Raw genomic sequence first — 25,244 nt, 5'->3', positions numbered from 1 at the left:
TGCTTCCTGTGTATCGATTCTTTTAATTCCCACAATAACCCTCTAAGGGAGGTACTAATGTTTCACCCTGAGGGACAGAGCAACTAACCAAGACCACATAGCCTGGCTGCCCGATTGCAGTGCTTGAGTTCTTTGCCTGCCTCTCCAGAGCTGACGCCTCTCCTGTGAGAACCTCCTTGGCCACAAAAGCCATGGGCTGTGATGTTTCTTTGCTGGATTGTGTGTTGTGGGTCCAGGGCACTGACACTGGAGACCATTCCAGGCTGGACAAAGTCAAACCTGATGTCAGAGGTGCTCCGAGTGAGAGGGGCCCTGATAGGAAGAGAAGATCCTTGGGTTCAACTTCCTGGGCGCCACCAGAATGGTCAAAATTAGAAAGGCCAACAATACCAGGTGCTGACAACGATATGGAGCAGCTGGAACGCTCCCATGTGGCAGGTGGGAATGTAAGCTGGTAGACCCCTTTGGAAAACCGCTTGGCAGTATGTAGTCAAGCTAAACATGCGTCTACCCTGCGGTGCAACAATTCCACTCCTGGGTGTATGCAGGCAAAAGTGCACCAGATGACACACAGGAAACTTTTTTATAATAGCTTTATTTATAATAGTTCAAAACCAGAAACAACCCAGTTGCCCATTAACAATAGAATGGCCAAATTGTGGTTTATTCACACACGGACTACTACACAGCATGAAAAAAAAGAACATTAAAAAAATGGTCTTCTGATACACACACTAACATGGATGAATCTCACAGACGTAATTTTGAGCAAAAGTGGATGTATGTGTGAGTCCCTTTTCATGAAATTCAAGAGCAAGCAAAACCAGTCTGTGAAGTCAAGATAGTGTTCGCTTCTGTGGGTTACTGACTAGGAGGGCAACAAGGGAACTTTTTGGGGAAACTGGCCATGTTTTGTATCTTGACCTGCAGAGTGATTGCCCAGAAGTATACATTATACTCATCAAACTGTATGCTAAAAATTGGCTCATATTACTAAATGTATGCTGTATCTCAAAAAGTTAAAAAAAAAGAAAAGAGATGGTCAAATAAAGGCAGTCTCTGGGTATGGCTGAGTTATTTTTGCCCACCCACATCCATTCTTCAACCAAACTATGAAAGGAGAGCCAAACTTTTTTCTTTTAGGGGTGCACGTCTCTCCCTTTTTCAGTCCATATATTTTAGGTGGAGTTCACTCCTTCCCAGGCCCCAAAGCAGAGCACCATCTCCCCTAGCCGCAGCAACTGGCTTAGGGGTGGGAACAGATCCAAGGGGCTAAGGAGTCAATCCCAGAATTTTTTGTTTGAACCAAGAAAAAGATGCAGTGGCCAGTCTATCAGGATATAAACCTGCAGCTGCCAGGGGCCGTCTTACTACCTTCTGGAGAAAGTCGGCCAGGGCAAGAGGCCACACAGGGGACAAGACAGCAGACTGAGATTAAACTCTTCCTGATGGCACTGCATCCTGAATCCAGCCATCCTCGTACAAGGATTTTTCATTAGGTGAATCAGTAAATTTTCTTTTTTAGATAACCACTTTAAGTTTATTATAGTTATAACTAGTCTAATATACCAGGAATCTTGGGTAATATTATGAGAGGTATGGGGGTGCTTGGAACAGACAATAACCATTGAGCTTTGTTCAGTCTGTTTTGTGGGTGCTGTTGCTGCCCCGGCCGAGTGGCTACCTGCTCTGTGAGACCATGGCCCTGCCAGAAGATGAGCGAGGCAAGACCAGAGGTCACATGGAATGGACTCCTGTCCCTCTGTATAAAGGGTTCTTGACTTGGAATCCAGAGAACCAGATTCTACTCTCTACTTTGCTGCTTTGTAGCAGCAAGACCTTGGGCAAATCACTATACCCCTTTAAGCCTTGTTCCTTCCCCATAAAATGGAGTACCATCACCCAGCTCAAAAGGTTGTTACGCAGATCAAACATTAGTTTCCCAGTTTTTCCAGTTTCTTCCTACCCCCGGGTAAGTTAGTGCCTACATCTTATGTGTTCCCACAGCACCCTGCATAACCCTCTGATCATGGCCATAATGATCTTTAACAGTGTGTGAGCTCCCCAGGGGCAAAACAGTGTTCATTTCTGCATCCCCACACCAACAGGGCTGGGCACACAGCTGGTAGGGACTTCTGAATCCAGACTAAGAGGTCCTGCAGGCCAAGGGCTCATAGTATGGCAGCCCACTCACCTCTCTGCCCTTCACTCCTTTGCCTGATAGGTGGGGCTGATTCTGACACCTTAGGTGGGGTAGAAGGACTCTGGGAAAATTGAGAGGCAGTCTAGGCTTTGAAAGCTGAGAGCTGTGTATGGCCTTTCCCAGGTGGCAAAGAGCAGGTGCCCAAGACAGTTTGCTGAGTGAAGAATGGGAGCTGAGGCTGCCTGGGCACCTTCCCCAGATCTCGCTGTCTGAAACAAAGGTTGGACGGAGGGCTCCTGATGCCATCACGTACACTCCTTTCCCAGCTCATTTCTGGGTCATGGAAAAGATTCTTCCAAAAATCACCAGGCCTATAATAAGCCCCAGGGAGCAAACCTACTGCTATGTAAGGGCTGAGCGGAAAGAGGCCATCTTTCCTTATGCATCCTCAATCATTCATTCAACAAACACTGCAGGACATACAATTCTGTACATTAGGGAAGTGGAGATGGACGAGGCCAGGCCCCTGCCCTGAGGGCGTTAGCCCGGAGAGGGCCATACTGCAGACAGCTTTCGTCCTGGCCTCGCTGGATGTCTCCTTTCCTGCTCCTCTGCGTTCCTTCTCCACAGAGTAGCCACATCATCCTCGCAAACAAAGTAGATTCCCAGCTTGAACTTTCTAAAGACTCCATGAGGCCCTCCATGACAGAGGGGCTGGGTGAGCAGAGGAGCTTGGACTGAATTCAGGGCACCTGGAAGACGCCTACAGAGTTGGCAGGCAATTTGGTGTCTGTCTCTGTCTCAAATCCCAAAGTCAGTACTTAGGGTGCTGGAAGTCTGAGCGGGGTGAGGGTGAGGGGTAAAGACACACACACTAGATCCAAATCCCAGGTCTGTTCAGTTGCAATCTGGCTCATGGGAGAAATTCTTTATTTAGGTGCTTCAGTGACCAAGAGAGAGCATGAGTGCACACACACATATCCACACACAATACGTAAAGGCATTCACAGGCCAAGGGATAGGGAGCGTGGGGAGGAGGCCACGAGAGCAGCTGGGGACTCCTTTGCCCCACTGAAGAGGAACCTCAGATGGTGAACCTCCCTGGAATTCCTGTTTGAAAGCTCCGAGGTAAAGTCCACTCCCAGGGACATCCCAGGCCGTACAACATAGCCGTGTTAGAGAAATCTAGGTGTGGGGCCAGGGAAACGTCTGTTTCCTCACTCACCGCAGAAACTTACACTAGCTCTCTTCTTCTCCTGGGGACCCATCCTGCTCCTTGGTACCCAGCATCTCCTGGTGGATGATGGGGGAGGACTAGCACCATAGCAACCTGGGCAGGTGGTCTGCTGCACAAGGGGAAGGAGAGGGCCAGTAGGGCCGAAGGGCAGCAATTAGCCTCTAAGCTGCTGGCAGGAGGCAGGTTGCCTTTGAGGGCGCAGAACCATCAAGGATATTTGCAGGCAGAGACTTCCCCATGTGACCCTGGGTCAGAGCACCTCTGATGGAGGAGGGGAAAGGCCCCTGCTGGAGCTTTCGATGATCCCACTGGGTACTGAGGCCTCCGTCAGCTCTAGCGTGTCCCCAGTTGCTGCAGATCCTTAGCACCATTCAGGAACTGTGGAGGACGAGGACGAGGGGGACAGCAATGCTCGGCCAGGACCGTGTGACTGCTCCAGGAAGAGACTTCACGGTGGGCAGAAATCTGTGTAACTGGCCAGCATCTGATCCCAGGCTCAGCAAAAGGAAACTTTTTTGGGGGAGGGGGAGTGTCACATTAACTCTAAGCTTCCGTGTGGCAGCCACTTCCATCTGCCCTCTCCTGCCCAGGCCAAGGTCTGGCGTGGAAGCTCCAGGTTTCACTGGAGACGCCTAGAGCCCAGGGAGAGCTCAGCTCTTTAGCTGCAGAGACTGGTCCAAAACTGACTTGCAGAGGAAAAGATAGGCCTGGGGCCTCATGACATATGGCCCAGAAGGGCTGGGGACGGGGAAAGGCCAAACTCCAAACTACAACCCACGTCCTGTCAAGATCTCTTCTTCCCTTATCCTGACCTACAGGGCCCATTCCAAAGGGGAGGGGCAGGGGCGGATTTGCCTGGACCAGTCAGAGGCTGTCTGTGGTCCACTCCTGCCTCAGGCCTACATATTCTCCAGGTGTAAGAAAGGAGGAAGAAGGAGCCAAGGGCTGACCATAGTTACAGGAAGCTGGCTCATGGCTGGCTCAACCTGGGGTGTTGTACAGAAACACCTCTAGCCTTCCAAGGTGGCTGAGTCTTTCTGAATGGGCTGCCTTTGCACGGGAATCTGGCCCAGAGGTGATGCCATTGTTTTTGGTGACCTGTAATTTGAGAAGGAATAAAGGCACAGGGTTAGCTGGTGGCGGTAGTGATGCTCCTCCCCGTAGCTTATTCTGATGGTAGTACAGCTCTTCCAGGCCCTCGGAGCAGTAAGCAGGGCAGCTCTCCTTCACCGAGGGCCGCCGCGTGCGGGGCACAGGGCTGGGTGTTTGCTTCCAGTATTCCATCTCATCCTCATGTCAGTTCTGCAAGGGTGGGGCTAGCACCCCCATTTTACATATGAGGAAACTAAAGTTCAGAAAGTATAAGTGACCTGCCCACAGTAGGACTGCAGTCCGTATCTTTCCTCTATACCAAACCATCTACTCTGCCTGCAGGGCCCTGCATGACCTGGATGACAGAGAATGACCATTCTCGCCCTCACATGGAATGTTAAGTGGCTCTCCCCTCCCTGTCTCACCCGGCACCACCTGATATTGTCCTATTTGTTTATGGATTTGTTTAGGCTCTGCTTCTACCACCAGAGGGGGATCCAGAGGATCAGGGAACAGCACTGGTCTTGGTTCCTATGGTAGCCCCACGTTCAAAGCAGGGCTTGGGTCATAAAAGGTACTCAGTATACATTTGCTGAATGAATGAAAGCTTATCTCTAACAGCTCCCTTTATCAGTACTACAACCCCACGTACATTACCTCTAACTATCACATTGTCCCATTAAGGAGCACCACTTGGAAGCGGCAGAGCAAAACGAACGGGCTTTGCAGTCAAAGAGGTTTGAATCCCAGGTTTAACTCCCAGCAACCACGTAATCTGGGGCAGGTCACTCAATCTACTTGACATTAGATTTCCTTGGGTTGTAAAGGGGAAGAGGTCCTAATTCAGAGCCACTGTTGCAAATTCCATGAGACTGAATTAGGTGTTCAACAAATTGTACTATAATCTTACAGAAAGGAACTGGAAGCTCAACGAGCTTTACTGACTCACCTAAGGTCACACAGCTGGAAAGTGTAGAAAGAAAACAGTAAACACCACCAGCATTTTCAAGTCAGAGAGCACCAGGGCAGGGCTCTGGCTGGCCCCAAGGTGGCTGCCAAGTTGCCACCAGTCATGCTACAAGGGAGGTCTGCTGGAGCAGGAGCGGGACCAGGCTGGGCCGCCAGGGCTTGTCTCAAGTCCACATCTAAGAGGAGCCTCCAGAGTTCTCCCAATTAAACACATGTCAACCAATAAAGTGGAAGATCTGCCGCAGGGTGGGAGGAGATGTCAGGCAGAGCAGAGAGGACCAAGGAAGTTCTGACCTCAACACTCTGTATTTCTACCACCTTTCATTCATTCGGCTCTGTAAGCAACGCAGAACCAATCACCAAAGTCAAAGCAATCATTTCAGCAGACTTGCTGACCTGAAACTGTTTCCTCACCTGTAAAATGGGGATAATCAATCTCAGAAGGTTATGCTGTGGCACACTGTCCACACCACACAGTTCCCTTCAGAGAGGAAGGGACAGAACCGCAAGCGCCCTCACCTGTTCATATCACATGGTGCCACAACCTCATCAGCAGGACGCCCTGGAGGAGCACGCTGAGTCAGACGAGCCTCAGTGTGAACTATGGCTCTGCCTCATAATACCACTTTGTTTTTTATTTTATTTTATTTCTCACAATACCACTTTGAATGGTGGTTGCCTATATATTTAATATTAGAATAACAATCCCTTATTCCCAGGATTGTTATGAGGATCACCTGAGAGAATCTGCTTAGTATACGGCCTGCAACAGACCAGGAGTTCAAAGAATGTCAGTCATTTTCAAGATTATCATGAACAGATGACTCTGTTCATCTCTTCCTTTCAAAGCACTTATCACAATTTGTAATTACTGGTTGTTTACGTACTTATTGTTTGTCTCCTCCCATCAGAATGTAACATTATGAGAGTAGGGACTGGGTCTGTCTTGGCCAGAGGGTGTTCAGTAAGTATTTGATCAATGAAACAATCTGGTCATATTCGGTAATAACCTGTAGAGGGAGCTCTTGCCACAGAATTGCTGGCAGTGAAGACTAGGGTACTCAGTCCACTGGGGGTAAAGTTTCTCTAGTTAAGACTGCTAACAGCCAGAAAATCTAAGTACTCTTAGGAGACCACCAAGGAAATCGTTTATGTTCCTCTACTAAAACCTTCAGCCTAGCAGGTCTAAAGGCTGGGGAGACGGTGATGGGAGAAGAACTTAGAGGAGACACTGCTTTCTGCTAAGTGATTGAGCTGTTGACGGAGAAGACTGCCAGGATTCCATTTCAGCCAGGGAGTATGGGGCTTTGTTCTAAACCAGAAGCCCTGGCTCCTGCTGCAGACCCTTGAATTTCGAAGTACGATTACTCACTGGTTCTTGTGTTTGAAGCCGCTGACGTGCGCCTGGTACTGCTCTATGGAGTTCAGCACTATCTTACACGTCTTGCAGGGATAGCCCTTCCCGCCTGCAACACACATCAAAGGCAAGATGCTTAGTCTTCCAGTAAGAAGGGGGCTGGGGGCTGCTGCTTTTGACAGCATGCGCAAATGCCCTTCTAAGGATGGATGGGTGGGATGCGGTCAGGTGAGTGGCCCTGGCAAGAACCCCTGAAGCCTCAATGCTCAGGGGGCACATGGGTGCCTGTGTGTTCCTTGGGGCTGGGAACCTCCTCGTTCCCCTCTGAACCCTCATTCCCAGCACTGAACCTGGCCCAGAATAGCTGTCTGTTCAGTATATAAAACACTGACAGAACAAAGAGGTGACATCTAATGTAACTGTCTTTCCCGCTTGACTGTGCTAAGTGGCCTCATAAAGGATGCCCTTTGCTGAGATCTCTGGGAAGGTGGCACACTCCTCGGGCTTGCAATAACAGTAATTAATGAGAAGGCCTGCTATGAAACTTAATCTAAACCATGAGGTTCACAGAGACCCTGTCTCACTACCAGGGATGCTCCAGTGACAAAGTGGCCTCTCTTCCCACGGTCTGGCAGAGAGCATGGGGCAGGAGTCAAGATATGGGGCTGGACTCCTGACTCTGCCTTCATGTGACCCTGGCTAAATCCCTTTCCTTTTCTGATCCTCAGCTTTTCCCATCTATGAACCGATTATACCACAACCATAATACCTACAATAAAAAGTAGCTATTTACCAAGTGCCTGGTATAGGCTGTGAACTACATAAAATTTTGACTGGCCCTCATAATGATCCTGTGGAAGCCAGTATCATTATTCTCTTATAGATGAGGAAAATCAGGCATGGCCACACGCCCAAGAACGCAGAGGAAGTGGCAATCTCAGGCTGCCCTGCCTCCGAAGGCTGCAGTTGCTCAGCAGGCCGGCTGCTAGCTGTGCAAGACGCACTGCACCAGGACTTTAGGAGTCCCTTTGACACCTTTTGAATTATCTGTCATCCTAAAGTCTCACAGCTCTGGAGTGAGTTCATCGAGGTTCAAATCCCAGCTCTATCATTTCTTACCTGTAGGACCACAGGCCAGTTATTTAAGCTCTCTGGGATCTGGTGTCCTCATTTATAAAGGTGGGGCTTCTCTAAGACTAAGGTTCCTTACCTATAAAGTGAGGTTACTATTAGTATTAACCTCAAAGGTTATTGTAATGATTCAAATAAAAGCCAACTGGCACGTAGTAAGTGTTCAACAAATGCGAGCTTTTATATTATTATTTCACTCCTATGGGTTCCATGAGCCAAGCTGGCAAAGAGATGGAGAGTGTCTTCTAACCAGTCTTTCACAGCAGCTGCAGCTACTGGGAACACCCACAAGCTCCCCTAGTCCAGTAAGCTGTCCAGTGTTCCCTGCTACGTTTGCTTCTCTTGTATCTTCAGGTACTTCCTGGAAGACACATCCCTTTAAAGCATTTAAGGGCAAAATTACTGCAATCAGAGTTCAGGCCTTTTTGACACACTGAAGGCCAGAATTCATGGTTCAACACGAACAGGGAAAACACGCACAATGGACTAGCCGAACCACTCTCCCCGCAAGGATGTGGAGTGGGACCTGGGGCTGGTGTGCGGGTGACAACCACCAATGGTGAAGAGTCACTGATGCCCAGATTACAACAGCCCACTCTTGTTACCTATTAAGCACCAGCCACCATGACAAAATTTTGGCTATTTATGCCCTTTGATTCTTACAACAGTGCTGCAAGATAGGTCATTATCTCTATTTTTCAGAGCAGGAAACAGGCTCAGGGAGGTTAAGTGGTTGAGCTTGGATTTGCGCTCTGGTCTGTGAGGTCCCTGTTCTTCCCTGGGCACCACAGGTCTCTGGACTCTCGCACGCGAGGTACATCTCAGCACACGAAGTGCTAACCCGGAAGCTAGATTCAAATGGTCATCTGGGGCAAGTGAGGAATTCACTGGTGCTTCGAAAAAAGCACGTTTGTCCAGTACCCACACTCATACACTTTCATCTGCTTTTCATTTTATATGTCTGATGTTCTAGTTTACCCCTGTGATTTTATGAAGTGTAAATTACTAGAGCTGATTTTTAAACATCTGGTTTATTTAGAAAAGCACCTGTAGCTCCCCCCTTTTACTGCCAAGACTTCTGAAAGACCTGTCTACAATTGCTTCTCCATTTCCTTGTCTCTCAATTACTTTGCAACCTATCCCGCTATACAACACACACACACACTCTCTCCCACTCTTTCTCTCTCTCCAAGGCCAATGCTGGCTTCCCGGTATCTAAATGTAATGGACAAAACGGACGCTTATGAGACCTCACTATACGTGACCTCTCAACAGCATCTGGCAGAACTGGTGACCCCTCCCTTCTTCTCAGTCTCTGCGCCCTTAGCTTTCCGCATGCCCGCGGTCTTGCTTTTTCTCCTCTGGGGGCTCCTTCTCAGTTTCTTCTGCTGTCTCTAATCTGACCTCACCATTTAGTACTGACATTCCAAGGGCTAAATCTTGATGAGTGGTCCCCTTCACCACGCTATCCCGGGGGTACATCCCAGGGAGCCTCAGCTGCTGGGAGAGGAAGGATCCTGAGGACAGTATAAAATCTGGCAGAGGCTGCTGAGGCCTTCAGACAAGAAATGTGCATGACAGGGAATTTAAATCAGATGTTGCAAACTGGTGGCCTTTGTCCCAAATCTGGCTTGCCGATAGGTTTGACTCACAGAGGGTTTAAATGTTTAAATATTTAGTTGCACAATCAGAATTCTTATTCAAATCTGGAGGAGGAGCAGCGTGACCGTGGCGGCCAGGGGAGCGGGGTGGGAGTGGGGTGGGAGCGGGGCCCCCTTACCCGATGAGTCGGCGACAGCGGGGTCTGCCAGCCGCCCGTAGTGCGCCATAAGTTTGAGCTTGGTCTCCTGTTTCCTGTGTTTCTTGCCCACATAATGTTGTTGAGCCATGACGGGGTCATTGAAAGTCGCGTGGCACAGGCTGCAGAACTTGTCTGGATCTATCGCCTCTCTATTCTGGTGCAAGGCTAAGGTGGAGGCCACAAGGAAAGGGTTTGTAAGGCGTTTCGACAGAGCTGCGGTGAGAGAGTTCAAACAGACATGATGAAAAAACCCAGAAGGTGCCAGGCTTTCGAGTACGCTGAACGCAAAGAAAGGCTGGGTCACTAGCTAGCCACACTTGCAGGCGTGGCGCTGCCTGTGTGAATCACAGCCGTCTCTAATTGGGAAAACTGAGAGGATGTGGGGGAGCCCGAAGACCAGCTACTCTGTGTGGCAGCTTTAACTACTTTAGGCTCGTGGGTCCTGATCTTCTCCTGTTCTGAGGAGGCTCTGCTCTTCTGCCATCAAGTTGCCAAATGACAACAGATTAGAGATGCACATGCTTGCAGTCTTCCCATCCCTCAGAATCCCCCAGAACTTCACAGCAAATAGGACAAGAAGTTTGGGTGTCTATTCCCATCCTCAACGTATCCCCGTTCCAGATCTGGAAGCCAATGCACAGATACAGAACCTGAGGGCCTGGAGGGTCATCTAGGAAAGGCACCATACTAAGGGGGGCCTTTTAGGCTACACTGCCTTTTAGGCCAAGTTGGGGAGAGGAGCATGACACTGACATTTAGTTATGAGCTTTGTATATATATTTTCTCTTTTGGTCCTCAGAACTCTGCCATGAGGTAGGTAGGTATCGTTTTGCCACAATACAGATAAAAACTGAGGCTCTGATGGGTGAAATGACTTACTCAAGATCACCTGGCTAATGAGTGAATCCAGGTCTGTGTGATCCTAAATACCAAGCCCTCTTTGCTATGCCAGGCTGCCAGGGTGTGGCAGGGAGACCTGAAGGATACAGCTCATGCTTCAGAAAGCATCCCTGGCTCTGGCCCGTGAATTCAGTTAATCAGAGCCGGGTATGGGCACATGTGTAAGCCTCCTGTGGGCCAGCAAACGTCCTGATGCTGACCGCAGGCTGCGCTGTGGCCTTGTAAAGTGGACGCCATGACTCACTAATGAGTCCACACAGCTGGAATGTTTGTCAACCTAGAAACCACTACTTTAGACATGCGGCCTAAACCCCCCATCGGTGGAGGAGGGGCAGGGCTCGGCAGCTCTCACAGACAGATGCCCTTTCGCCCCTTTGCCACTTCAGCGGAGGAAGTTTTGAGGGTTTTCAGCAAGCCAGAAGAAACCTGCCGGCTTTTCCCACAGTGGCTTTCCAGTTTAGGGAATCTCAATTTCCCTGGCCACGGATTTCTCCCTGGGCATTGTTTCAGAAAGTAATAAATTGAAAAGTAATGTACATGTTGTAGAATATTTAATAATATGAGAAAATATTCAGTATTTGGTACTGAGTGAAAAAAAACAAACGGGTGATGTACAGAAAAAAGGCCAAAACTATTGACTAGAAGGGTGCTTTTGTATTTTCCAAATTTTCTACAATGAATGTAGATTTCTGATATTAGAAAAGAGATAATAATGGTCATTAAAACATAAAGGTCATTCTTTAAAAGAAAAGAAGCATCAGAGATGAATGGTTAAGTAAAATTGGAGGAACCACTTAATGGACATTTAATAAAAAGGAGAGCCATGGAGTCTTCTCTCAGGAAACAATCTGAAACATGGAAAGAGTATTCTACAGGGATGTTTGCTGTAGTGTTACTTATAAATATAAATAAGGGGAGGGGGGAAAATGTAAATGTTCACCATTCAGAGGAACTGTTAAATAAATGTGGTGTGATGGGATATTACAGTCATTAAAAATGCTTATGAAAAAGTTTTTAATAATGTGAAGAAATATAAATGTTATATTAAATGAAAGGAGTATAAAAAATTATATGACCATATCATTATTAAAAGATACATGTGCAATCTATATGTGTACTTGTATTTCTAAAAAATTGTACTGGTATTTTGAAATGTTACCAACATAGTAATAGTGTTTCTCTCTTGGTGGTAGGATTTGGGTGATATTTCACTTTCCTCTGTACTTTTTGCATTGTTTGAATGGATCAAACAATAATGAGCATGCACTGTTTTTATAAAAACAATAAGGTTAAAGTATTCTATGCTCATATACGTAATCTAGGTATACATAAAACAAACATACACACAGATATACACACGTACATATAACAAAAGATTACAGGAGGAAGAGTACTCCAAATGCTAACAGTGGTTATCTTTGAATGATAAAATTATGGGTAATTTTCTTTCCATTTATCTATATTTTCCATATTTTCTACAACATGCTTGTATTACTTTTACATTAGAAAAATGTTTAATCTCAGAAATACAGTTATAAACTTATATAATAACATGGAAATGTGCCTAAACTACTAACTTAAAAGTAAAAGCAGGATATGAATATTACATGCACTATAATTATAACTATCAAAAAACATACCCTTTATGTGGCAAGGGGTGAAAGTAAAGATGAAAAATAAACTTTTGAATGTGGAATCATCGGTCCAGGCATATTCCAGGGGATTTTCCCATTTATGGAAAGATAAGTGACTTTGTAAAGTTCTGTTCTTAAGCTAGTTTCCCTTGGCCTAGCGTTTAATCTTTTGAGTACTATAAATGGTACGAACAGTGACTTTAAACAAAAACAATTAGAGCTAGTATAACTTAGTGATGAACAAGCCATAAGCAAGGCCAGTGACGTGCTCCAGGCGGTGGATGCCTGATCAGCCACTGCGCTTCATGTGGGGTTCCATCCCTGGCTGTCGTGACGACGGTGACACTACTAACAACAGGAACTGTCATTTACTGAGCGTCTGTTATGTCCTAGGCTCTTTATACGCATTATTTTATCCTCACAACCTATGAAGTAGGCAGTATTAGCGACATTTTACAGGTGAGAAAACTCAGTCATGAAGAAGTTAAGTCATACAGATGGTAAATAGCAGGGCCAGAATTTAAACTTTGGCATCTGTGGCTTCAAAGTCCGTATTCTGTTGTTTTATAACAGGAATGCTAGATTTGGGTGTGTTAAGAGGGTGTAATTTTGAGTGGCTTTTTACCCTATTTTCAAAGCTTTCCAAAACATCCTTGTCTTGTTTTTATAACACAACAATACAAAAAAGGACAAGTACTATGGATAGTATAGTCTTTTTGGTTCAAAATAGAGAAGCAAAAATTACCACGAAGAAAATGAAATAAAGATCAAAGAACTTTTAGTCTTGGCTAACTGTAGTTAGCAGAGGTCAAAAATCCAGAGAGTCAGGAGTTAATGAGACGAAAGTGAAGGCTGAGCCCAGTGGTGACAAGATAAAGGGGGCTATTTCAGAAGTCACTGCACTGGGAGTGAATTGGTGACAGCTGCAGACACAGCTCGCTGGGCAGCAGTGGCAGCACCGAAGCCCTCAGCTTTGAAAGGCAAGTCCCTGTCTTGAGAACAGGCAGCTCTGAGGATTAAAGGGAGCAGGGCATAACCTAAAGCACACGAAAAAGACAAGGACTTAGCTTTTAACTTGGAATACTGATATGGGCAGGTGGATGCCGGGAGGGAAAAACTAAGTGAGAGAGGTAGCAGGTAGCAAGCTCTCACGGTGTGAGTCCTGGAGGACTTTGGCGCTCCTGACTCATAATTATTTGTCAGGACAAAAGTCCAGGGCTAAGACGCTTTTATAGAGAAAAACTGATGTAACCAAAGAAAGGGCGGCTAAATGACTACCACTCTGAGGCTGCATTTTCGTGAAACTGGGTTTACTTTTGATATTTTTAAGGGCTCTCAAAAGCAGTTCAACCTCTCCAAGTCTGTGGCCTCAGTGAGCATTTCTGGGAGCACCTGGCATTGGTGCCTTGAGGCCGGGAGGGGTCCCGATATAGCACCACTCAGGAAAACCAGTACCTTCCACCTTAGTGGATTGCTGCTTCAGCTTTAAGTTCTTTGCGTGGGTCTTCCCCAGGTAGTGCGACTGGGCCACGACAGGGGAGGAAAAGGTCATGTTACAGATGGGGCAGCACTGGTTCTTGTCTTTGCTTCTGCTGCTCTTCTGGTTAGGAGAAAGAACACAGGTCTGATCACGCCACTGCCCGGCCGGAAAATCTTCAATGGTTCCCCACGGCCCAAAGGAGAATGGGCACTAAAGGCCCCCTTCACACGCTAACCCCAACCTACCTTTCCGGATTCTTCTCCAGCTACTTCAGCCAACACTCTACTCACCATTCCCCATTTTGTTCTCTGTTGCTTCCTTGTTTTACGTGGGCCGTTCCTGCTGCCTAGAACGATTTCCTTTCCTTCCTGCCTGGCGTATGTCTGCTTAGCCTTCAAGGCTCATTTTAAATATCTCTTCTGAGAGAACTCTATCCAAGAAAACTACTCAGTGAACAATCATCAAGCCGCTTTGTGTGATTATTCCAGGAAGATTCAATCTTGCTCCTCCTCTGTATTCCTGGAGTGCATTAAATAGACCTCTGTCTTACCCCTTGTCACCCTAAACTGACAGTGGCATTGAACTCAAGTGCAATGCTTGGGTGCGGACTGCTGGACTCACCTGTTTCCTATCCTTAGCGCCCTGCTGGTGTCGGGCACACAGCAGGTGCTCAGTGTGTGCTGAACAAGCAGGTCACTGGGTTTTATTTGATGATTATGATTAGGCTAGAAAACAATGTATTTCAAGCCTGTATTAAGGGCTCCCAGCCTCTCTCTCAGGTCTGATCTCTGAATAACGTATTCATTCTAAGATAGCATTTTTCAGCCTTGGCACTATTGACATTTCGGGCTGGGTACTTCTTTGTTGGAGGGGGAAGGGCCCATGCTCTCATCTGAACTACTGGGCTACCCCAAGAGTTAAGGAACAGAGATATAGTGGGGAAGTGACTTGCCCAGGGTCACAGAGTTGACCCTGTCTCTCTGAATTCCACATCATAAGAAAAGCAACTAGGGGATGAGCCTAGTGAATGTCAAAAAGGGATGAGCAAGGGCCTTCCAGACCTGGTGTCACTGTAATAGGGAGGCACAGTTTGTAGAGGCAACTTTTACTCACTGAGCATCCACTAAAAATTGGCATTTTACCTCACAATACCCTTAAGACGTAGGAACTACTATGTCCATTTTAGTGAAGTACAGAGAGGTTAAGTGACTTGTCCAAAGGCACCAAGCCAGTAAGTTGCACAGCTAGCACTGTGACCCAGTCTGCTGGCTTTTCATCCCATGTCTGCACAGCCTGCCGTGGAACAAAAATAATGGTACACTTGAGGGACTGGGGTTGTTTTGGCCTAATTCTCACAGCACTTCTAAAGCAAAAAGCAAATGCATTTACATCTTGATCAGAGCAGATATTTGGAAAAAAGTTCCTTCCACTTGTTTATTTCAACGTCAAGTGCTTCAGCTCTTTCGCCTGGGTCTCAAGAAAGCAAGCAGCCTGACTTTTCCTCCACTTTCTCTTCTGGAGTAGGGAATGGACAGCTGTCCCACTCTATCAAACCACTGGGTGTAACACAGAACAACGGCTCCATTCACTGAGCCCCTCCTATGTGCCAGGTCCTGTGTTGAGTGCTTTTTATAAACATTCCCTAATTTCAGTTTGGAAAAATCCTAAAAGGTAGTTGATACTAGCATCCTCATTTTATAGAGGAAGAAATCAAGGCTCGGAGAAGTCAGAAGACTTGCCCAAGTCACACGATGCGGCTGGGATTTGAAGCCACGTCAGTCTGACTCAAAGCCCACGCTCTTTCCACCACACCAACCTGCCTGCTGGCTTCATCAGGAAGTGAGCGGTCTCAACATGGCAGCTGGATTACCTGATCTGAGTCTAGCTTCTTCGTTTCCCCCTTTAATGTCTCCATTCCATGGATTGCTAGGTATCTCTTCACTTTGTTGGCATGTTTTTTGCTCTGTAAGAACCCAGGAAAAAGATCAAAGATAGCCAAATGCCATTTCACAGTTCAGGCACTCAAAAACACTAGATTTTCATCTGATTCATCCTCACGAAAACATCAGAGGAGGACAGGGTCAGGGGAGAAACCTAGTTTACTTTGTTCCTACTCTGTACAAGGCACTTACATCTAATTTCACAACAATTTATGAAAAAAATTATCATCATCTCTATCTTATAGAAAAGGAAACTGAGGCTGAATACAGTGAGGTTTCCTGCCCAAGATGAGTAGCAGAGTTGTGATTCGAACACAGGTCTATTTAAAGCCAAAGCATATACTTTCTGTTACACCAAACAGCAAGGGAACGTGTAAGTATCATGATCCTGATTTGGGTGGGAGAGATGAGACTCTGAAAAATTAAGTCAATCTTCAAGTCACAGCCAACATGCATGGAGGCAACATCTGGATGGCTAGGAAGTAATTTCATTTCACCATGCAAGCCAGGGAGAAGTGTGGGCTTGGCACTGGGTCTGGAAAATGAAGCCATTCTAAAGGTAGGAGGGCATACCTGGTAGTGGGCCAGCTTCTGGGACTCAGAAATGAGCAAGGCGCAGCAAACCTTACACTGGGTGTTGGTGAAGAGACACTGGTTCTTCTGGATCATGTGTTCCACTACAGAGAGGAAAACAAAAAATCTCTGAGTTAGAAACCTTCCTCAGCAGCACTGTCTTTGAACCCTGCCTCAAATGCAGGCACCGAGTAAGGGAATGCCATGCTGTTCGATCAGTGAACCTCAGTCACCCCTCCCCTGATGCTTTTCATGACTCGTGCTAGAGTCCAATGCCACCTAACCTATTACTTACTTTATAATTTTATGTAAGCCAACTTTCTTTACTAAGTGAATTCTTTTAAAAAGGAATCTTTAAATTATAAAAAGTAAATGCCAATAAAAATAAATACAATTAAAATGAAACAACTGTAGCCTGATACTGGTGTGAGAAGCTTGCAGCTCTCCCTAAAAAGAACAAGAGAGTGGCTGCTTAGCATGCGTGAGGTCCTGGGTTCAATCCCCAGTACCTCCTCTAAAAATAAGTAAACAAGTAAACCTAACTACCCACCCCCCCAAAAAATTAAAAACAAACAAACAAACAAAAAACCGAGAGGGGCAACTGTGAGGAGAGGTGTTAAGACATGGCAGCAGCCAACCGATGTCTCCCCAGACAGAATCAGAAGGATTGAAAGCACCGAAAAGGGAGTAATTTTCTCACTGCTCTTGATCTGATTTCAAAACATCTAAAATTATCTAACATGCCACAGAAGCTCCACACTGCAGGAAACCATGGCATTGTCCTGGGCTTAATCGTTGGGCCTAGAAAACAAAGCCTTGTTTTTTGAGGAGGGAGTGAAATCTCGCTCAAGGCGTGAGTTCTATCACGACATCGGTCATCTACGCAGGGGCAGAGCCCAGAGGACCGGAAGCGGACAGCAGGCTCGTGTTTTTTATCTTCTACTCTGGACCAAAAAGTGGTCAAGACTCCCTGGAGGAAGGTTCTCGGTGGGAACTTTTAAGGTGCCTCTCCCTACACCACAAGATCTAAAGCTCGTTCATGCCAGCCCTTTTGGGAAGAAGGGCTGTTGTCTGGCTGTACTTCTGCCCTTTAGGGTCTCTTGTTTATTTTCCCATTTTTCTCCTACAGTGTTTGGTAAATTTTTGTGACAGACTTTGGCTGCCCCAGCTGTGCTCAGAGAAACCAAGGGAAGTGAGTCTGTGAACACATGTGGGCCAGAGCTTTTTAAAGGGAAGGTAAGAGGCCCCTCAGAATGCAAAGCCCACGAGGGGAAAGTGTTACCCAGGAGTCAGATTCCAGCCTTCCTCTCTTTGCCTAGAGATGCTAGAATTTTGTTTTACTGGGTTCCCTTTGAAGGATATTCAGAATCTGACTCCCAAAGTCTAAACAGGGCAAGGATCATGTCATTTTTGACCTTGTGTCTCCAGCATCTAATAAAATGCCTGACCCACAGGAGGGGCTTGGTAAATACCTGCTGAATGAATGAAATGTACTTCTTTGGCCTCAAAAAATACACTCACACAGTTCACAAACATGGATTCAGAATGCCTTCTAGGTGCCACTCTGGGCTTAGTGCTGGGGCCATGTCAACAAATAAGACAGAGTACAAAGTAAATAAATGAGCAAGATAGTGACAGAGGGTGAGGAAAGCTATGAAAACTAAGCAAGTGGAGACAGCAATGGGGGCAGGATAGACAGTGAAGACCATGCTAGGGAGGTGTCAGCCACCAGGTCTGGGAGAAACACTGCTCCAGTGCTGACAGCGTCTCCAGCCTGAGATGGCGTCAAGTCTCTGAGGCAGGGACGAGTTTGGCATAAGCAAGGAATGAGGGGGAGGACAGCTGGGAACAGAGTATGATGAAGAGAGAAGAGTGGCAGAAAATAAAGTTGGAGAGACAGCTTGAGGCCTACCAGATCGTGCTGAACGACTGTAAGGTCTCCTAAGCCATGGCATGAACTGTGTATTTTCTTCTCAGCACAATGAGAGGTGGCCAGATATGGCTTATATGATTTGAAAAAATTAGCCTGGTGGTTGTGTCAGCAGACTATGGGAACAGGAATGGAAGCAGAGAGAGCAGGGAGGAGGTGGCTGCAGTCCTCCAGGCAACAGATGATGGAAATCTGGATTAGGCAGGTTGGCAATGGAGATGAGAAAAGTGGATGACAGGACAGATAGTCATGGAGCCTGGCTTGTTAATATTCATGGGAATGATGGGGCCTGAAGTAGCAAGGCCAGGTGGCTCCACTTAGCTGTCAGATGCAATTATCACAGGGTTGGCAAGGTCAAAGGGGCAGTCAAGGGGCTTCAACTGCAGGAAGTTGTGGAGAGAGTCGATAGACCATAGCATCCCAAGGTGTCCCTAAGAAATGTCTATAAAACTACTAACCTCCTCAGGACCATCTGCAAACATAGCTTCTGAAAGTCACGTGCACCTTGCCAGACTCTAGGTCTACAGGTTCTGATCATTGCCAACATGGCCTAAGATAACTCTTCACCTGAATTTTCCTTTAAATGGAGTCCAAATTATTCCTTGATAATAGTTTTCAGTCTAATTTCAGCCTTCAAATGTGAGTCAGAGATGTTCTTATGAACAATCACAAGATCCCACACTGTGCCTTACAATAGGAAGTATTTTCTGTAGGAGATGCCAGGGAGATGCAGTCTTCAAGAGTTGTCAGAGAAGCTTGAGAAAGAAAATTGTTTAAAACCTGAAAAAGTTTATATGAGGTAAACTTTTTGTGCGTGTGTGTGACATCATGTATAATCTCTTCTGGGGAGCACATAGACATTTCTGATAAAATATGTTTACAACATTTTGATAGTGATTGGTAAGATTAAGAGCCCTTCATGGGAAGGCAGACTTAATCACTCAGCTGATCACCAGAATTATGATAAGTAAAATCATTTTTAATCAGACAGTTCTGTTTTATATGTACTCTAAAGGTATTATTTTCCTAATTTGCCTTCTTTATTAAGAGATATCTAATAGGAAAAAAAATCTGAACTTCTTTGAATACCTCTCTCTTGCTGGCAGTTTTGAAACTAAATTTCCACATGTGATCACAGTTTAGCAGAGAAATAACTTTAACAAAAGGAGATATCAGAAGCTCAAATTATCATTGGGACTAACTTCATGAATCATTCAGAATTTCCATTGGTTTTGAGGCTATTAAAATGAATAAATATGCCCTATTTTTCTGCCCCCCCCCCAAGTGGATGGATTAGGAATTATGTTCTGGAAGTTGATATGATATCCAATTTCTTCAATTGGTTGTAGTGGGTGAAGGAGAGGAGTCAAGGACAACGCCTAGGTTTTGAACTTGAGCACTGAACAGATGAGAACTGGAAGTCAGCCTTGGAGGAGAAATGAAAGACTTTTCCTTTGGCCATATTAAACATGAGTGGTCTGTCACACATATGGACAGAGATATCAAGCAGTCAGTTGGAGATTCAGGCCTGGAGCTTGAGGGAAAGGTCAGAGCTGGAGATACAAATTGAGAATCATCAGTGTATCAATCATATTTAAAGCTGTGGACTGGAAGAGAATGCCTAATGTAGATGCAAAAGGAAAGAGTTCCTGGGACTGAGTCTTGGACCTTCCAAATTTAGAAGTCAGGCAGAGAAAGTGAAGTTGAATATAAAATGAACATAGGGTGGGACCTCCAGCTATAGCAGAGTGAGGAGACCCTCTTTCCCCACAGCAACTGTAAGACTGGAATAAACTGGCAAAAAAGACCACTTGAGTACTCTGGAAATTGACCAAAGGCACTTAAAAAGCTGGGAAGCATTTATGCTTGTAGACCTGCAGAAATTTGGCTAAGAACAGCAGGAATCTGGGACTGCTCTCGTCCCTTCCCACACTCAGTTAGCACAGAGGTTCTACCAGGAAGAGATAGGATATGAGACCCAACAGCTTCCCCGTGGAAGTGGTGGGCAACACTCCGATCTAGTTACAATGTTGGTGGAAGTGATGGTCTCAGAGGCAGGTGAGCAGGACAGGCCAGAGGATCTATTATAGCCCGAGGCTGTGGTCATGTTTGCAGCTGAAACCGTGTGGCCATGGGGACCTAAGAGGCCCCAAGTTAGCCACATGCTCCTGGCTAACTCTGAGGCTGCACACATGCACAGAGGAGATGCAAAAAGCGCCTGACAGTAAAAGCCAGGGATGATTTTTTAAAAGGCCTGAACTTTGAATGTGTTTTCCTACCGAACCACAGATCCAACAGCAGAGGACTGAACCTCACTGGCTCCAGGTATTTACTGACTCACTGGCTAACCACTAAGCAACATAGAGCCACACAGGAGACAGAAATTATAAACGTCCACCAAATTGGGAATATTTGCTCTTAAAGTCTGCAGTCACCATGTAAGCAGTTTTCTCCCAAGCTGCGAGGAAGTTCTAATTATTCCATGCATGAAATCACATGGAGAGACCCTGAGACCACATGGAAAAAGAGATGCCTGGCCAGCCTCCAGAAGTCCCATCTCACTGCTATTCCAGCTCCAGCCACCATCTGATTGCAAGTGCATAAGAAACCTCGAGTCAGAACTGTCCAGCCAACCCTTTCCTAAATTCTGGACTCACAAAATCTGAGAGGTTCACGAGGCTGGAGGAAGCGAAGGTCCACAGAGGGAAAAAGAACTTCCATGAATTATCAGAATTCCGAGAAGGTAGCCTGAATGTGCATTCCTGTTGCCCAGATATCTACATACAACTCTAATCCAACTACCAATTACCTGAGGGGACAGGTTTGATTGGGGAAATTAGGCACTTAGAAAATTATTGGAAAGGCTGAAGGTACCAGGTTGGGCCTTCCAGAAATGTCTCTAGGAAAAATGTATAACTGTTCCAATAGGTGAGCTCCAGTCTCTGAGGCCTCCATCACAGCCTTGCTGAAATAAGAAGCTTCCATTGTCCCTGAAACTGCCTCTTAACCTATGAAGCTGGAGGATGGACGCTGCAGCACTGATGTAGGAAGATCTCATAGTTCCATGACTTTTCTTGATAGCAACAATAGCCAATAGCCATAGGAATATGGTCCTCACTGCATTTCTGCCTTTCAAATCTTATAAAGCATCTGACTGGCAGGATTCAGTCCGTACCCATATTGTAGACCATCAGAAGATATCTGGGGTAGAAGCTGAGAGATCTAGAGCATGAACGACAAGGCTGATTTTCACAGGGTGAGAGAAGTAGTGACAGTAAATCTAGACGTAGATAACTAAATTAAATGTGAATAGTCTAAACAGCCCACTCAAGAGGCAAAGATTATCAGAGGATAAAAAAGCAAGAGCCATACAATGGAATTCTTTTCAGCAATAAAAAGGAATGAAGGATTAATACATGCCACAATTTGGCTGAACCTCAAAAACATGCAGAGGAAAGCCAAATGAAAAGACTACATATGATATGACTTCATTTATACAAAAGGTCCAGAAGAGGCAAATTTATAGAGACAGAACACAGATTAGCGGTTGCCTAGCGCAGGAGGTGAGAGTGGGGATTTCATGTAAAGGAGCACAAAGGAACTCACTGGAGTGATGGAGATGTTCTAAATCGCAATAGGGTTATGCGACTTCATACTTTTATTAAAAATCATTAAATTGTACAGTTACGTTGGGTGAATTTTACGGTTTGTACATTATAACTCAATAAAAGTGCTAAGAAAAAACAAAAAACCAAGGTGAGCAGAACTTCATGTTACAGGTGTCTACCCAGACCTCATATAAATTTTTGGACAGAGTGAGGAGAGTAGGGAAATAAACCGGGCTCTAAGTGACAGTGTGCATTCATAGACACATAGACAGTTAGCTTTTCAAAGCACAGGTGCTGTGTTCTCTGCTTCAGTGTCCAGGACATGCTTTCCCTGCTCCCTGAGGACAAAGGTCACTTCCTCTTTGTGCACCCCCCAATTCTTAGACATTCCTCTTTATTGCACCCACTACATTATACTGCAATTTCTTTGGTGTCCGCTTCCTGGACTAGACTACAAGCCCCTCCAGCGAAAGGACTGTTTTTTCCTTATTTCTGTAGCTCTGACGCCCAGCCAGTCCTGGGAACAGAACAGTTGTCAGTTAATGTCAGATTAATGAAAGGAAAACTGCCAGGGGTGGGAGGTGGACAAGAGGCAACTTTGTGCCAAACAAGTTTGAAAGTAAAAGGATGAAAGGGACAGGAGCCCCATATTAACTTAGGAGTCAGACTAGACGAGTTTTCAAGCTGGAGAAGTATATACCAGAGTACAGGTCCATGTACCACCCCAAATTTAAACAAATTTAATCTTCCTTGGGTGCGGTCAAAAATTCCATTTTATCCAAGGGCAATCAGTTCACAAGCAACATATTAATTTTCCAAGATTAGTCTGCTCAGCAAGCAATCAAACCTTTAGAGAAATCTGATTTCCCAGCAGACTGCAGGACAGGATTAGCACAGAAGCCCAGTGTGTAGACCTCAGTTAGACGTAAGCAGCTAGCACTGCTAAGGATTGTGAAGGGGGTCACACAGCGGGGTCAGGGCAGCTCTTCCCATCCTCCTCTTTCTATCTCCACCTTACCCAGCGCCATGTCAAGTGCAGAGCAAGCTGGGAAGCTTCAGCCCAGAAGTGCCCCGTGTATCCTGTCCTCCACAACTTTGGGTCAGGCGTAGGATACAAGAAAACTGGAGCCAAAGTATGCCCTGGCCAGGTTTTCAGGCTCCTGGTCCCCATCTTAGAAAAGGGACCCAGCTGGTGGAGACAAGAGACACCAAGAAACAGGGGTAAGCCAGGGCTCAGTTACCAAATCCAGGAGGAGCCCTGGGGTAAGCAGAAAGCCTTCTAGAGCCCTCGGAAGTGTGGGGCATGAGAGAAGGGAGACAAGAGACACTAGGGGTCGGGGAACCTGGACACTAGGACGAGGGAGAGTCAGGGAGAAACGAAGGGGCTACGAGTCAGGCGGGAAAGGTTCTATGGCTCTCCGAGACGTCTTGAATGACATGCCTCGAGGACTCCAGTCCCCGAGTTTACGAAGAGCTCTGGTGGATAAGGAAGGCGAGGGAAAGGACCCCGAGGCCCGGGCGTGAGAAAGCCCTTGACCATCTGCGCGCGATTCCTGGAGTGCTGTGGCCTCAGTTTTCAGGGGCGCTGGCCAACGGAGCCCGCCCTCGGCGGGGTGCACGAGACTGGGAGTCCCGGGGCGCGTCACGCAAGGGGGCGGGCCGAGCGCCAGGGGGTGTGACCGTGGACCCGGGGGCTGGTCCGCGTTCCCGCGCCGCGCGTTCGCCACTTCCCGCGAACCGAGCAGGCAGGAGAGGGGCTTCCCGCCTCGGAAGACCCCCGGACTCACCTTCCTCCCTCCCCACCGGCTGGGCCCCGGACACTGCTTCCCAGAGGCGGCGCGCCCTCTCGCGGTCGAAGCGCGGCCCGTCCGGTTCCCGGCCGTCCCGCTCCTCCAGGCTGCTGTAGGGCCGGGCCCCGCCGCTGTCCGCGGCCTGCACCGTGCCCAGCGCGGGATGCTCCATCTTCCCTGCAAGCCCTAGCCGGCCGATAGCCGCTCATGCACCCCGGTCTCGCGAGATGTGGGTGGGAGGGTGACTTTGCCTGGCCAGCAAATCTCGCGAGGTTTGGGCACCGCAGACTGCGTTGCGGTGTCGGCCTTGGAGCTTCTTTTTGGTCACTGCTGGGACCTCGGAGCGTGTGCCTTGGTTTCGAAAGTCGGTCGCCGGCTTGACGGCAGCCTCCTCCCTCTGGGACAGGCTCGTGCAGTCCTTGGGTCAGGGTTCTCACCTTGCTTACGGTCAGCCTTTGACGCTTCTTACTCGTTTTCGTGAAGGCCCTGTTAATGTGGGAGTATTTTCCTCATTTTACTAGTAGGGAAACTGAGGCTCAGACCCTAGAAATGATTGACTCGAGTTCGCTGCTAGTAAGTGATAGAGGTGTGACTCCATCTCCAGGATTCGATTGCTGTTAATATTAGATACCATTTGAGTTCCAGATGCAACCCCCTAGCCCAAACCTCCCCCTAAGCAACAGTCAAAGGCGAAATTTAATCTCCCAACTCTACACCTGCTCCTCCCCCAGTCTTTCTGAAACACTGTTTCTTGTTACAGTTATTGTAGCGCTCTTACTGGTCCTTTCTCTTTTCAGGTATTCCCAAAGAAGTAGCCCCAGCGATCCTCTAATAACGACATATCATGACACCCCGGTGCTTAAATTCTCCGAAATCTTACCATCTTGCTCTTGTAAAAGCCAAAGCCCTTGGTTTAGCCAACAGGACCTATGCATTCTGGCTTCTCTTAACCTCCCTGATCTCATCTTCTATTGTGTTAGCTTCCAGCCTCTTCATTCCTGTCCCGGTTTCCCTGGCCTCGTGAAATGCATTTCCCCTATATATCCTCATGGCTCAGTCTGTCAGTTTCTCTGGCTACCTTATCTAAAATTGTGCCCCTCCACACACACTTCATATCCTCCTTTGCTGCTTTATTTATTTATTTTCCCTAACATTTATCATTATCAGATATAGTATGTATTTTACTTTCTATCTTGTTTATTGTTTCCCCCCTAGAACGCAAGCCCCAAGAAAGCAGGGATTTTTGTCTATTTTGTTCTCAGCCAAATCCCCCCAGCACCTTGAAATAGAGCCTGAATCCTCATAGGTGCATACAAAATATTTGTTGAATGAATGAAACTTTTGATATAAAAGTTCAACCTCATTTATTCAAATGCTTATCAAGAGTTTACTATGAGGTGGATGTTGTTTTGGATATTAGAATAGGGGTGAACAAGACGGACAGGGAAGCTCTGGTGGAGTGTTTTTTATTCTAGTGAAGGAGAGGGCAATAAACAAATCAGCAGATAGTAATAAGTGCTAAGGAGAAAATAAAATGGGAATACATACTGGGTGAATGATATCGGAGGAATATTAGACAGGGTGGTCAGATAAAGCCTTTGAAGAAATGACATTTGACCTAAGGCCTGACTGATAAGAAGGGGATGGCCATGCAAAGAC

The 25,244-nt window shown here is 46.6% G+C and overlaps 2 protein-coding genes across 3 annotated transcripts in view; one reads left to right on the top strand and one right to left on the bottom strand.

Annotated features, from left to right (window-relative positions):
* Window positions 1-576: 576 nt before the first annotated feature.
* On the bottom strand, window positions 577-23,798 carry ZNF346 (zinc finger protein 346). Of its 2 annotated transcripts, none has more exons than XM_031437856.2 (7): window positions 23,583-23,798; window positions 16,258-16,361; window positions 15,615-15,707; window positions 13,720-13,864; window positions 9,710-9,943; window positions 6,814-6,907; window positions 577-4,478 (listed from the first exon to the last, which is right to left on the bottom strand). In XM_031437856.2, the coding sequence occupies exons 1-7, from the start codon at window positions 23,755-23,757 to the stop codon at window positions 4,391-4,393; spliced, it is 933 nt and encodes a 310-aa protein (XP_031293716.1). In that variant the 5' UTR covers window positions 23,758-23,798; the 3' UTR covers window positions 577-4,390. The 2 variants fall into 2 exon arrangements, with proteins under 2 accessions (XP_031293716.1, XP_031293717.1); XM_031437857.2 differs by having other exon boundaries at window positions 9,710-9,895.
* A 123-nt stretch (window positions 23,799-23,921) lies between these two features.
* The window catches only part of UIMC1 (ubiquitin interaction motif containing 1), a 94,328-nt gene continuing 93,005 nt past the window's right edge, over window positions 23,922-25,244 (top strand). Inside the window, exon 1 of the mRNA XM_064480125.1 lies at window positions 23,922-24,032. The gene's annotated coding sequence lies outside the window, so the exon portion shown is untranslated. The remainder of the gene's footprint in view (window positions 24,033-25,244) is intronic.

The sequence above is a fragment of the Camelus dromedarius genome, chromosome 27 (assembly GCF_036321535.1).
Source record: "Camelus dromedarius isolate mCamDro1 chromosome 27, mCamDro1.pat, whole genome shotgun sequence".
NCBI classification, from domain to species: Eukaryota; Metazoa; Chordata; class Mammalia; order Artiodactyla; family Camelidae; genus Camelus; species Camelus dromedarius.
The sequence above is the reverse complement of the archived record's forward strand: the minus strand, read 5'-3'. Positions and strand labels throughout refer to the sequence as shown.

Excerpts from the sequence above, each read along its gene's own strand:
- ZNF346 (XM_031437856.2), bottom strand. The coding sequence starts at position 23,757 with ATGGAGCATCCCGCGCTGGGCACGGTGCAGGCCGCGGACAGCGGCGGG. Across the intron at positions 16,362-23,582 it reads GCCGGTGGGGAGGGAGGAAG|TGGAACACATGATCCAGAAG; the intron begins GTGAGTCCGGGG and ends TCCTCTCTGTAG. Across the intron at positions 6,908-9,709 it reads CGCTGTCGCCGACTCATCGG|GCGGGAAGGGCTATCCCTGC; the intron begins GTAAGGGGGCCC and ends TGTGTGTTGCAG.